Source organism: Pseudorca crassidens, chromosome 11 (assembly GCF_039906515.1).
Source record: "Pseudorca crassidens isolate mPseCra1 chromosome 11, mPseCra1.hap1, whole genome shotgun sequence".
In the NCBI taxonomy this organism is placed as follows: Eukaryota; Metazoa; Chordata; class Mammalia; order Artiodactyla; family Delphinidae; genus Pseudorca; species Pseudorca crassidens.
In genome coordinates, this window is record NC_090306.1 from 9,304,234 (window position 1) to 9,319,703 (window position 15,470).

The 15,470-nt window shown below is 38.3% G+C and overlaps 1 protein-coding gene across 3 annotated transcripts in view; it reads right to left on the reverse strand.

Annotated features, from left to right (window-relative positions):
- The window catches only part of LRP6 (LDL receptor related protein 6), a 172,928-nt gene that overhangs the window by 93,875 nt on the left and 63,583 nt on the right, over positions 1 to 15,470 (reverse strand). For all 3 annotated transcript variants that reach the window (XM_067695713.1, XM_067695712.1, XM_067695711.1), the window contains one exon: positions 8,535 to 8,732. In XM_067695713.1, coding sequence (XP_067551814.1) covers positions 8,535 to 8,728 — 194 coding nt within the window. In that variant the 5' untranslated portion in view covers positions 8,729 to 8,732. The remainder of the gene's footprint in view (positions 1 to 8,534; positions 8,733 to 15,470) is intronic.

Here is a 15,470-nt window from a genome sequence, read left to right on the forward strand (position 1 = left end):
AAAAAGAGTCAACTGTATACTAAATCCTCAGACCTTATTCATCTTATAGCTGAAAGTTTACACCCTTCCACCAACCCCTTCCTATTTCCTCCAATCTCCTGACAGCCACTTTTCTTCTCTTTGTTTCTATGAGTTTAACTTTTTTTTTTCTTTAAAGATTCCACACATATGTGATATCATGTAATATTTGTCTTCCTCTATCTGGGTCATTTCAATGAGCATTATGGCCTCAAGGTCCATGCATGTTACCACAAACAGCAGGATGTCCTTCCTTCTCACGGTTGAACAATATTCTACTGAATGTGTATATACCGCATCTTCTTTATCCATTCATCCGCTAACAGACACTTAGATTGTTTCATGTATTGGATACTGTGAATAATGCTACTATGAACATAGAAGTGCAGATATCTCCTCAGGATCCTGTTCTCATTTCCTCTGGATAAATACCCAGAAGTGGGATTACTGGATCATATGGAATTAATATTTTTTATTTTTTGAGGAGCCTCCATACTGTTTGCTTGTGGTGTCAAACACACACAAAAAATCATAACCAAGACCAATGTCAAGGAGCTTACACTCTGTTCTTTTCTAAAAGTTTTATAGTTTCAGGTCTTATACTGGAGTCTTTAAGCCACCTTGAGTTGATTTTGTGTGTGGTATAAGATAGGCATCTAGGGCTTCCCTGGTGGCGCAGTAGTTGAGAGTCCGCCTGCCGATGCAGGGGACACGGGTTTGTGCCCCAGTCCGGGAAGATCCCACATGCCGTGGAGCGGCTAGGCCCATGAGCCACAGCCGCTGAGCCTGCGCATCCAGAGCCTGTGCTCCGCAATGGAAGAGGCCACAACAGTGAGAGGTCCGTGTAATGCAAAAAAAAAAAAAAAAGATAGGGATCTAGTTTCATCCTTTTGCATGTGGATATCCAGTTTTCCCAAACCATTTATTGAAAACACTATCCTTTCCCCACCGGATATTCTGGTTCCTCTCTCATAAATTGATTGACCAATTATGCATGGGTTTGTTTCTGGGCTCTCTATTCTGTTCCACTGATCTATGTGTCTGTTTTTATGCCAATACCATACCGTTTTGATTACTACATCTTTGTAATACAGTTTGAAGTTAGAAAGTGTGATGCCTCCAGCTTTATTCTTTCTCAAGATTCCGTTGGCTATTTGTGGTCTTTTGTAATTCCACAGAAAGTTTAGAATTGTTTGTTCTACTTCTGTGAAAAATGTCACTGGAACTTGGAAAGGGATTGCACTGCATCTGTAGTTGGCTTTGGGTAGTACAGACGTTTTAACAAATTAATTTTTCTAATCTGTGAGCATAAAATATCTTTCAATTTATTTGTGTCTTCTTCAATTTCTTTCATCAGTGTCATAGTTTTCAGTGTACAGGTCTTTTACCTCCTTGGTTAAACTTAATATTAGGTATTTTATTCTTTTTGATGATATAGTAAATAAGGTATTCTTAATTTTGCTGACAGTTTATTATTAGCATACAGGAACATAGCTGATTTTTGTATACTGATTTTGTATCCTGCAATGTTACTGAATTTGTTTTTAGTTCTAACAGTTTTGTGGTGGTTTCTAGAATTTTCTATATATAACATCAGATCATCTGCAAATACAGCTTTATTTCTTCCTTTTTATTGAGATGCCTTTCTTCTTTTCCTTGCCTAACTGCTCTGGCTAGGACCTCCAGTACTATGCTGAATAAAAGTGGCAAGAGTGGACATCCTTGTCTTGTTTTGACCTTAGAGGAAAAACTTTCAGCTTTCCTCTTTTGAATATGATATTAGCTGTGGGTCTGTCATATATAGCTTTCACTGTGTTGAGGTATGTTCCCTCTATACCTACTTCGTTGAGAGTTAATCATGAACGGATGCTGAATTTTGTCACATGCTTTTTCTGCACCTATTGAGATGATCACATGATCATCACATCTCTTTTATCCTTCATTTTGTTAATGTGCTGAATCACATTGATTAATTTACATATATTGAACCATCCTTGTATCCCTGGAATAAACTCCACTTGATCATGGTATATGATCCTTTTAATGTGCTGCTGAATTCAGTTTGCTGGTATTTTGTTGAGGATCTTTGCATCTATACTCATTAAGAATATTGCCTGTAATTTTCTTTTCTTGTAGGCTTCTTGTTTGGTTTTGATATCAAGGTAATGCTAGCCACTTAAAATGAGTTTGTAAGAGTTCCCTCCTCTTCTATTTTTCGGGAGACTTTGAGAAGGACTGGTACTAATTCTTTTTCAAATGTCTGGTAGAATTCACCAGTGAAGGCTTCTGGTTCTCAACTTTTATTTTTTGGTAAGTTGTTTGTTTTTTTTCTTGCGGTACGTAGGCCTCTCACTGTGTGGCCTCTCCCTTTGTGGAGCACAGGCTCCAGACGCGCAGGCTCAACGGCCATGGCTCACGGGCCCAGCTGCTCTGCAGCATGTGGGATCTTCCCAGACCGGGGCACGAACCCATGTCCCCTGCATCCACAGGCGGACTCCCAACCACTGCGCCACCAGGGAAGCCCGATATTTACTCTTTTAGTAACTTTCAAATACGTAAAACAGTATTATTAACTATAGTCACAATGCTGTGTATTACATCCCCAGGACTTACTTATTTTATAACTGGAAGTTTGTATTTTTTGACTCCCTTCAACCATTTCACTAACCCCCATACCCTGTCTATGGCAACCACCAATCTGTTCTCTGTATCTATGAGCTTGGTTTTTTGTTCGTTTGTTGTTTAGATTCAACATGTAAGTGAGATCATATGGTATTTCTTTCTCTGTCTGACTTATTTCACTTAGCATGATGCCCTCAAGATACATTCATGTTGTCACAAATAGCAATACTTCATTCTTTTTTATGGCTGAATAATATTCCATTGTACATATATACTACATCTTCTTTATCCATCCAACACATCAATGGACAATGGGTTGTTTCCTTATCTTGGTGACTGTAAAAAACATTGCAATGAACATAGGGGTGTATGTATCTTTTCAAGTTAAGTGTTTTTGTTTTCTTCATATACCCAGAAGTGGAATGGCTGGATCATATGGTAGTTCTATTTTTCTTTCTTTGAGGAACTTCTACACTGTTTTCCCCAGTGGCTGCACCAATTTACATTCCCATCAACAGTGCACAAGGGTTCCCTTTTCTCCGCATCCTCACCAACACTTGTTATTTCTTGTCTTTTTGAAAAAAGCCACTCTAACAGGTATGAGGTGATAATTTTCCAGTTTTCTTCTTGTAACTGATTTCTAGTTTCATACCACTGTGGTCAGAAAAGATACCTGTTATGATTTCAACCTTCTTAAATTTATTAAGACTTGTTTTGTGGCCTAACATATAATCTATTCTCCAGAGTGTTCCACGTGTGCTCTAGAAGAATGTGTATTCTGGTGCTGTTAGATGGAATGTTTCTAAATATCTCTTAAGTCCACCTAGTCTAATATGTACTTTAAGTCCAATATTTGCTTATTGATTTTTGCCTGGGTGATCTATCCACTACTGAAAGTGAGGTACTGAAGTCCCTACTATTGTTGTATTACTGTCTATTACTCTCTCCAGGCCTGTTAATATTTGCATCATATATGGAGGTGCTCCTATGCTGGGTGTATTAACAAAATTATATCTTCTTGGACTGACTCCATTATCATTAAATAATCACCTTTTTTGTCTCTTGTTACAGTCTGCAGCTTAGAATCTATTTTATTTCATATAAGTATAGCTTCCTTGCTTTCTTTCAGTTTCCATTCATATGGAACACATTTTTCCATCCCTTTACTTTCAAAGTGTGTGTTTCCTTATGGCTGAAGTGAGTCTCTTGCAGGCAACATACAGTGAGTCTTGTGTTTTATCCATTCAGCTACTCTACATGTTTTCATTGCAGAATATAGTCCATTTCCATATAAAGTAATTATTGATAGGTATAGGCTTCCTATTGCCATTCTGTTGCTGTCTGGCTGTTGTGTATTTCAATTGTTCCCTTCTTCTCTTCCTCTCTTTGTGATTTGATGATTTTTCTATTAATCTTTTGTATATCTATGACAGGTTTTTGTTTTCGATTCCCATTAGGCTTACATAAGATGTCGAGCCCAGCAGAGCTCAGCACAGAGGGAGCAGTCAGAATTGCTCATCTCCCAGTCTTTCCCTAAAAGAGGTCTATTTTCATACTTTAAAAGCTGCTGTCTAATGCTCATGCTCCTAACTTGGCAGACATCCAGGGGCTAACTGCAATCCTCCTAGGAGACCAGGGAAGCCAGCAGATACCGCCTCTGCCTTCTCCCACTAGCCCACTCCAAATCTCCAGTATTTCCACACAGAATCAGCTTGTACACACATCTGGTACCCCAGATTTCATGGATGCCACTCAAAGAATGGGCCCCTGGCTCACCTGGCTTTGAAAGTCAACAGGGCTTGCCCTGACAAATCCCACAGGACTGTGGCAAACAACGAAGCAGTTTTTAATGGGTACAGGAGGAACCTCTTTCACAGCTATAAGCTGGGTCCAGAGCAGAAGGAGCAGGCAAAAAAAGCCTGTCTCCGAGATTCTCCATAGAAGGGCTCAAACTACATGTATATTCCCTGCTGCCTGGGGGTCTGACTTCCAAACAGCCTTCACCTAGGTACCAACTGCAATCCTCCTCTATGGAACACTTGACAAATCCTGGCACACACTCAACTACTGGGAGCAAGAAGAACAAAGAAGCCAGCTTGGACAATCACAAAGGTTTGAGAGACAACCAAGAGCTCAGGCCAAGCTGAATGCTAAGGTTCATATCCTACACAAGACTCCTCCTCTGTCAGGACTGGGAGAGGTGGCTGTTTTATCTAATGCACAGAAACCAACACAGAGAGTCAAGGAAAATGAAGAATCAAGGGAATATGTTTCAAACAAACAAACCAAAAAAACCCCTACAGAAACAGACTTCATAATGAAACAAAGATACATAATTTCCGTGATTAAGAGTTCAAAACAACCATCATAAATATGCTCACTGACGTCAGGAGAACAATGCATGAACAAAGTGAGAATTTCAACAACAACAACAAAAATTAAAAGAGAACGAAGTGCCAAACAGAAATCAGAGAGCCGAAGAATGCAGTAACTGAAATAAAGAATTCAATAGAGGGGTACAAGAGTACACTAGATCAAGCGGAAGAAAGGGTCAGCAGACTCAAAGACAGGGCAGTAGAATTCATCCAGCCAGAGAAGCAAAAAGAAAAAACAATAAAAGAAAGTGAAAATAGCTTAAGGGACTTATGAGACACCATCACGTGGACTACTATTTGCATGACAGTGGTCCCCTAAGGAGAGGATAGAGAGAAAGGGGAAGAAAGCTTATCCCAAAATAATGGCTGAAAACTTCCCCAACCTGGGGAAATAAACAGACATCCAGATCCAGGAAGCCCAGAAACTTCCAAAAAAGATGAATCCAAAAGGACCCACACCAAGACACTTTATAAATAAAATGTCAGAAGTTAAAGACAAAGAGAGAATCTTGAAAGTAGCAAGAGAAAAAACAAGCTGTCTCACACAAGGGAACCCCCATAAGACTATCAGTAGGTTTTTCAGCAGAAACCTTGCAGGCCGGAAGGGAGTGACATGATACAGTCAAAGTGCTGAAAGAAAAAACTGCCAACCAAGAATACTGTACCCAGCAAAGCTGTCCTTCAGAATGAAAAGAGAGATAAAGAGTTTTCCATACAAGCAAAAGCTGAAGGAGTTCATCACCACTGTATCGGCCTTAAAAGAAATGTTAAAGGTACTTCTTCAAGATGAAACAAGAGTACTAATTAGTAACAGGAAAACATATGAAAGTATAAATCTCACTGGTAAAGATAAATATAGGGTTAATTCAGAATATTCTAATGCTGTAATGGTGGTGAGCAAATCACTGAAAACCGAAAGTAGTAAAAACTAACTATAATAATGTGTTAATGGATACACAAGGTATAAAGATATGCATTGTGACATCACAAACACTAAATGTGGGAGAAAAAATGTAGAGTTTAAGTACATGGTTTGTTTTTGTTTGTTTGTTTTCTGGTTTTTCTTTTTAGCCGCACCGCGCAGCACGCGGGATCTTAGCTCCCCAACCAGGGATTGAACCCGAGCCCCCTGCAGTGGAAGCGTGGAGTCTTAACCACTGGACGGCAAGGGAAGTCCCTAAGTACGCATTTAAAGTTTAGCTGTTATTAGCTTAAAATACTGTTATAAATATAAGATATTCTTCATAGTAACCTTAAATGGGATTTTATACCTTGATATTTTTATGTTTCTATTTATGTGAAATTAGTTTTCCTGAACTTTTAGAACATAGTGGTGTTCAGCGTAGTTTTTCTAACTTTACAGAATTCACTCTTCTGTTTTCACATGTTAAAAAATATGGTAGCTCCCTTTCTGAGATATCCCAGCTTTTCCTCTGCCCATCCTTATCTGAACCTTCTCTTTCCTTCTCCTTTCATTCCTTAATTTTCCCTACTGTGCTGAATTTTGATGCTATTCTATTCAACTTTGTCTCTACTCTGTAGTACCCTGTCCTGGTAGAGAACTCTAGCAGGTCTGTTTTGAGAATTCTCTGGAGCCAGACTGCTCTGTCCTCTTCTGTCTTTACCACGGACACACTGCACTTGCCTCATATTGGAGTGGGCAACCCCCCACTCTCATTTCAGCTACTGCTCTTAATATAGCCCACTACACTGTCTAGTAAATAGCTGGGGCTATTTTGGAGGTCCCCTGCTTTTAAGTTCAGTGAAATACTTTACTCACTCCCTCAGCTTACTCTTGCACAGACAGTAATACTATGGAGGTCTTGTGGCTGTTAGTGGTCTGCCCTTACCTGCTTTCATTTCTGGATGCCTGAGGTTAACTTTACGGTAAGTATTCAGATTTGCTATCTTGTTCCATTGGTTTTTTGGGGGGTATTCTGAGAGAGTCAAAAACCTACAGAGTGGCCATATTCACTTCCTAGTATCCCTCTCAAAGACAAATTTGAAGTTCAAACACAGCAATTATGTTGTTATATTCATCATATACTTATCACTTTTTTTGACACTTATTTCTAATTATTTTTTAAACCATCCTGTTGTGAGTCATTTCATTCTTTTTTGCAACAAGGCAAAAAATTCTCTCACTCCATGATTTTAAAAAGTTCACTTTAATATATTCTTTAAATCTTTCCTGGTTTTCAACACTTATAAATGATTCCTGACTCACAATTCAGATAAGTTACAAATGTGTACACTTTTAAAAATTCCTTCAACTACCTAAGGCTCCCTGCTTCTACTAAGGTTTTAGAATGAGACCACTAGAAACCTAAATAATCTTCCAAACACAAGAATATATAAAGTATTTTTAAAAATCTGAACAGGACTTCCCTGGTGGCACAGTGGTTAAGAATCCGCCTGCCAATGCTAGGGACACGGGTTTGAGCCCTGGTCCAGGAAGATCCCACATGCCATGGAGCAACTAAGCCTGTGTGCCACAACTACTGAGCCCACATGCCATGACTACTGAAGCCCACATGCCTAGACCCCATGCTCTGCAACAAGAGAAGCCACCACAATGATAAGCCTGCTCACCACAACTAGAGAAAGACCACACACAGCAACAAAGAGCCAACGCAGCCTAAATAAATAAATAAATAAATATTTTTTAAAAATCTGAACATACACAACATTGTAAATCAACTATACTTCAATAAAAAAATTTTTTTTTAATCTGAACATGATCTGAATAGAAATTCCATGTTTATGTATTATAACTTTGTCTTCTGTGAATACTGAGGTATAGCATACATGCAGTAGGTTTTCTCCTAGTCTAGGGGTCAGCAAACTAGAGTCCAATGGCTCAAAAAAAGTTTTACTGGAACACAATCATGCCCATTCCCTTAGCTATTATATATAGCTTCTTTCACACCACAACAGCAGAGGTAAATAGCTGCAACAGAGACATGGCCCACAAAGCCTAAAATATTTACGATCTGGCCCTTCGCAGAAAAAGTTGGCCAACCCTGTCCTGGTCTACAGACTTATCAAATGAGCTTCCACAAACAGCACCTGGGAGGTGGGTAAGTCTGAACAGGATGACTCTTTGTCACATTAGGTGCCCAGCACATTACAGGATGTTTAGCATCTCTGGCCCCCCAGGAACTAAAATGCTAGTAGTACTCCCAATCCCAGTGTTAACCAAAATTCTCCACACATTTCCAAACACTCTGGAAGAGAATGGAAGCACTATCCCTGGTTGAGAACCACTGCAGAACTAAATTAGCTCAGAGTAAAGAAGGAGAAAATACAACCCATAAATTCTAAGTGCCACCAAGATAGATGAGAAATGTCATTACCTTTTTAAAAAGCAAACTAAAAATCTATTCTTCTTCCCCTTTGACAGTTAAGCCAAAAATATGCTAACTTCTTAATAAAATTAAGCTTTATAATTTGATTACTACATCAAGATATCACAGGGTTGACTTAAAGTTTAAAAATAAATTTATAAGGTAATCTTACCGATTTGTTCCATCCAGATTTGATCTGTGGATGAAATTAAGTTTTGCATCTGCCCAATAAAGCTTCCGTTCCTTATAATCCAAAGTTAATCCATTTGGCCAGTAAATTTCAGTGTTTATTATAATGAAGCGACTTGAACCATCCATTCCAGCACGTTCTATCTTTGGTACTTCTCCCCAGTCTGTCCAGTACATGAACCTAAAAATCATGAAAAATAAACCCATGACATAAGCAGGTTAACCACCAAGTATCTTATAATTATCACTATTGGATAAAGAAAGCTCTCTCAGGAACACTAAAACTGAAACTCCTAGAAACCGTTATCGAAATTTTAAGCATCTATCTTTTTGCCACCATGATGGTAATAACTGATTCAAGACAAGCATCATCAGGACGCAAAAACCATCTGATCAGTTTCTTTGGCAAAAAGGATACCTTACACTGTCTCAATGTATCTCCCCACAAAATATTTATTAATGACAAAGGGGAAAATGGTAACTTTAGAGAAAATAAACTTGGTGGACACCACCTTATCCACATCATCTAAATTAACATCATCAACACTGGCATCATATATGTGATATGCTGGGAAGAACATTCCATCTTCTTTTATATATAAATTTATTTATTTTATTTTATTTTTGGCTGTGTTGGGTCTTCATTGCTGCACGCGGGCTCTTCTCTGGTTGTGGTGAGCAGGGGCTACTCTGTTGTGGTGCGTGGGCTTCTCATTGTGGTGGGTTCTCTTGTTGGGAGCGCAGGCTCTAGGTGCGCGGGCTTCAGTAGTTGTGGCACACGGGCTCAGTAGTTGTGGCTCGCGGGCTCTAGAGTGCAGGCTCAGTAGTTGTGGCGCACGGGCTTAGATGCTGTGCAGAATGTGGGATCTTCCCGGACCAGGGCTCGAACCCATGTCTCTCGCATTGGCAGGCGGATTCTTAACCACTGCGCCACCAGGGAAGCCCCCATACCATCTCTTTTATGTATATTCTCTTACATATTATTTCTGTCCCAAAATGCATAACCTGAATAAAATTATTAAGGAAAGAGAGAGTACCAAATTAAAAAACATTCTACAAAACAACTGCCTTTGAAAATATCAAGGTCATAAAAGTCAAAGAAAGGCAGATGAACTAAGCTAGGTAGGAGGAAAATAAAGAGACACAGTAAGGGACTTCCCTGGTGGTCCAGTGGTAAAGAATTCACCTTCCATGCAGGTGACGCGGGTTCGATCCCTGGTTGGGGAACTAAGATCCCACATGCCGCGGGGCAACTAAGCCCACGTGCCACAAACTACAAAGCCCACGTACCACTAGAGAAGAGAAAACCCCCAAGCCGCAACTAGAGAGAAGCTCCAACAGACCACGCAGTAACGAAAAAGATCCCGCATGCCTCCACAAAAAAATCCCGCGTGCTGCAACTAAGACCCAAAGCAGCCAAAAGAAAGAAAAATAAATAAACAAAGAGAGACACAGTAACTATATAAAGTGTATGATCCTGTACTGATCAGTTGGGGAATATGCTACAAAGACATTATTGGGAAACCTGGCAAAATTTGACAGCATGTCAAATTCTGTAATAGAAATGTACTAATGTTAATTTCCTAAATATGATCATTGTACTTTGGTTCCAATATTTCAAATAAATCATGACCAAAAACTTCCCTAATTTGATTTTTAAAATACTAGCCCATACATCCATGAGGTTTAATAAACTCCAAGTATGATAAACACAGAGATATACAACTATACACATCAGTTAAACTGCTGAAAGACAAAGGAATCGAGAGCACTAAGAAAATCAACTCATCACTTGCAAAGAAACCACAATATAACTAAGAGCTGATTTCTTATCAGAACAATGGAGGGCAGAAAGCAGTAGGATGACACACTAAAAGAAATTAAAATGTCAACCAAGAATCCTACATACAGCTAAACTATCTTTCCAAAATGAAGGTGAAATAAAGACATTCCCAGATAAACAAAGTGAGAGAATTTGTGGCATGCAGATCTGCCTTACAAGAGATACCAAAGATATTCTTCAGGCAAAAAAGAAGTGACCTAGATGTTAACTCAAATCCACATGAAGAAGCAAACAGTACTCATACAGATAATTATGTAGGTAATTATAAAAGACAGTATAAATATATTTTTCCCTTTTCTTCTCTTAATGGATTAAAAAGACAACTGCACAAAAAAGTAATTATAAACTTGTTTTATTGGGCTTGTAACATATAAACGTGTTATATATATATGGAAATAGTAGCATTAGGAAGGGAAAAGGGAAGCAAAATTGAGGCAAGTTACAGCCATTCTTTAGGCCTAGCCTAAATTCCTAGTTTCATCACCTCGTGTTCCCTACCTTGAATCCTACAGTTAGAGCCCCAAGTTGACAGATTGTTTCCTTCCCCTAACAGCCAACCATGAGTGACTTGGTATGGTACTCTGTTCATAAAGGCTGTGAAGCCTAGTCAAAGCTGTGGGGGGAAACTCAGTGATTTTTAGTCAATGACTTCTACTAAGAACCCAGGGGAATGAGCTAATGCAGGCCTGCCTTTGTTGACCCTACTCTAAACACAGCGACTACATGCTCTTCCCAAAAGACACCCTGAGTTTTTTGTCCCTATGTTTTCGCACATACTATTTTACTCCACCCTAATTTAAAAAGCTAATAACCACCATCAATAATTAACTCACAAAACTGCAGCTATTACACATTAACTTCTACTGAGATAGCTATAAATAATCATAAAATTAAACAAAATATATGAGGCAGCTGTTCTAGGAACTGAAAATAAGGTGGCACGAGACCACAAACCATGAGACAAAGGAAACTCACCAGGTGAGCTCCAAAAATCACCCTGACTCAACCTAGTGACAACTCCCCAACCAAAGTGTGGAAAGCTGAAACTGAAATTAGGAACAGTGGTCTCAACAAGCTTAAAGAGGCAGAGAGAATTTGGGGAAAAGAAAAGACTGGAATCTGCAGGGCCCCAAAGAGGAGAAAGTTACATTGGTGTGGGTGGGGGGGACTCATGGGGGATCCCCATGAGTCCTTGGACCAAGAACCAGGCTGTGCACGCTCAGGATCCTCAAGGATTATCAGGTTGAGAACAGAACTAAAATGCCAGAAGTCAAGCAATGCGGGTGGTCTTACATGTTCTGCCAAGACAGAGTAAAGAGCATCAACACCACACTGGACATTCAGCTGAGACACCTCAAAGGGCTGAATCCAGACCACACCCTAGGGCAGTGGTTCTCAAAGTGTGATCCAAAGATCCCTGGACAGACTTCCCTGGTGGCTCAGTGGTTAAGAATCTGCCTGCCAATGCAGGGGACACGGGTTCGAGCCCTGGTCCAGGAAGATCCCACATGCCGTGGAGCAACTAAGCCCATGCACCACAACTACTGAGCCCGCATGCCACAACTACTGAAGCCCATGCGTCTAGAGCCCATGCTCCGCAACAAGAAAAGCCACTGCAATGAGAAGCCCGCACACCGCAACGAAGAGTAGCCCCCGCTCGCCACAACTAGAGAAAGCCCGCGCGCAGCAACGAAGACCCAACGCAACCATAAATAAATAAATAAAGTTATTTAAAAAAAAAAAAAGATCCCTGGAGATCTTCGGAATCCTTTCAGGAGGTCTACAGGGTCAAAACTGTTTTCATAATATTGCTAAGTTTTATGTATTTATTTAGCCTTGTTCACTTTCATCCTGGAGGTTTTTCATGGATACATATAAGGTGTGGTGATGACTTCACCCTGATGGCTCATGGAATGTATACCTATTATATTTTCCATAAGCTTCTAAGGTAGGTTTTGGAAATAACTATGTTCCGAGATTAACTCAGTTCCCAGCACTTTTGCACTCTTACTAGCTACATTTGATTATACCTGCTATAATCTCTGTACCTCATTATCATCTAAAAACTTGTTACTTTTGAAGTCTTGAAATTTTACTGTGCCCAGAGCAAAAACACATCAAGGAGCAAATACACTGCTTTGTTTTACAATATTTCTTAACTTTAAGTTTTTATTTTAAACTGTTTTTATTTTGAAATTTACTAGTATTCTATTTTAAAATAAAAGAAAATTTACTTATATTTGTCTAGTATTTAAGAATGGACCACTGGCTTATAAAGGAGAGATGAGAAAACTCACTTCTTCAACCCACAGCTATACTGCCTACATTTAAAGATGTTAAAAAACATGATACTGATCTATCAGAGAGAGTTCTCTGACTCTAAGAAGGGATGAAATCTACTCCAAGACCCTGAGCAAAACTGTAAATGAAAAAGTATTACAAAAGCAATCTTTCCATTGGCTTATACACGCTATCTTTTTGTGAATAGTATTATGGTTCCAGTTAAGCTGAGGCATTGAGACAATCATTCAGAGTTTAAAGAAAAATGAATTGCAGAGTTTAAATGTAAATATGACCTCATTAAAAGCCAAACAATGTTTATTACAGCTTTCCAGCTGGAGAAACTCACAAAAACAGAGACTCATAAAGCTTTCTCCAGTCAACATTACTGAATTCCTCCCAGAGGAAAAACCAATAAAAGAAATCATAGTGCCGCCAATTTCCAAAGCTACAGTAACAGAAAATTAAAATTTAGCTGCAAACATGAAGATGGAAGTTAATGTCATCTAAGAAACTGTGCTTTTGCCTTATATATGACTAAATTTAAGGATATGGCCGGACTTACTGTTTTGTTTGTTCATCACGTGTCAGTACCAACTAATCATCAAAGATCTTCTATGTGAATGTTTACAACAATAAATGTAAGTGGTGCTGAAATATTCTGTGTTGAATAACTTTTTTGAATTGCACAGATTACCCTGAACTACCTACCTGTGCTGATATTTGCACTGATAGTCCAAAAGCAATGGTGGGTAAGACTGCAGGGAGTGGCAACCAACTGTACTAACAGTCACTATATTTATTCTTCACCACATACAAAAGAAAAGTCAGTCTCAATGAACAATGACATTGGTAAGGCAGAAAATTATTAATTTCATTAGAGCTTGACCTCTGATTACACATTTAATATTCTGTGTGACAAAATAGGATCTACAGAGAAAGTACTTTTGCTGCATATGAATGTAGAATGGTTGTCTTGAGAAAAAGCACTTGGCCAACTGAGCTAGCTGCTTTTTTCATGGAACACCATGTTTACTTTAAAAAAAAAAAAAAGAATGACAAACTATGGTTAATAAAACTTAGGTATCAGGCAGATACTTTCTTGGAAATACGTGGAATGACCTTGTCACTTCAATTTGTTGCCAATAACAAAATCTGAGCTTTCCGTGTTCAATCTGTTGTAGTACATTATATATATCTGACAAAGGACTTATATCTGTAATGTATGAAGAACTCCTAAAACTCAATAAGACAACCCAATTAAAAACTGGGCAAAAGATCTGAACAGACACATCAACAAAAGACATACAAAGGCAAATAAGCATACAAAAAGACAGTCAACATAATTATTCATCACGGAAATGAAATTAAAACTATAGTGAGATATCACTACAGATCTAGTAAGATGGCTAAACTTTAAAAAATGGACAGTACAAAGTACTAGCAAAGATGCAGCGCAACTGAAACTCTTGTACACTGCTAGTGTTAATGCAAAATGGCACATCTACTTTGGAGAACCGTTTGGCAGTTTCTTACGTTAAACATTCCCATAAGATCTAGTAACCCCACTCTCGGGTATTTACTCAAGAGAAATTAAATACGTATTCACACAAAAACCTGTATGAAAATGTCTATAGCAGATGTATTCATAGTCACCAAAAACTACTGAATATTCTTCAAATGGGGAATGGATAAACTATGGTACATTCGAACAACAGAATACTCTCAGGATTAATAAAAAGAACCACTGTAATAAAAATAAAAGTGCAAAAAAAAAAAAGGAAAACTATTTTAGCTGTTAGAAGTCAGAATAATGGTTACTTCTGGGGGAAGGAGTAGAGAATGAGGGGACTTCTAGAATGCTGGTATTGTACTCTTTTCTTATCTATATGCTGTTCACATCGGTGTGTTCACATTTATAAACTTAATTTGCTTTATATATATGATTTGCACATTTTCTCTGTGTTATAATTTAATAAATGTTTATATTTTTAGGAAAAAAAGAACCACTGAAATACACAATAAACACATATAAACTTCACATGCTTTACGGCAAGAGAAAGAAGCTGGATTCAAACACTACACGACATGATTCCATTTATGTTACATTCTGGAAAAAACAAAACTGTACAGAGTCCGAAAACACATCAGTGGTTACCTAGAGCTGCAGGTGGAGGGAAAGGTTGATAACAAAAAGCCAAGAATATATTTTGGGGGGTCGTGGAATTGTTCTATATTTTAATTATGGTAGTGATTACCCAAATGTAAGCATTTGTCTAAATTCAGAACTGCCACCCAAAAAAGTGTAAATTTACTGTGTGCAAATTTTACTTTAACTTTTTTAATGGGTAGAAGGCATCATTTAATACTTCACAAAAGATACATAAATGGCCAATTGGCACATAAAAAGATGCTCAATCTCATCAATCATCAGGGAAATGAAAATTAAATCAGTAATAAGATATCACTTCACACCCACTAGAATGGCTAACATTAAAAAGGCCAACAATACCAAGTGTTGGTAAGGATACAGCAACTGGAACTCTCATACACTGCTCGTATAATCACTTCAGAAAATAGTTTGGCAGCTTCTTACAAAATTAAATGTACACTTAACCCTATGAACCAGTAATTCTAGTTCTAGGTATTTACTCAAGAGAAATAAAAACATACCCACACAATGATCTATACATGTAAGTTCACAGAAGTTTTATTCATAATAACCAAAAACTGGAAATAAATCAAATGCCCGTCAATAGGATGATTAACAAACTCTGGTATATTCATAAAATGGAA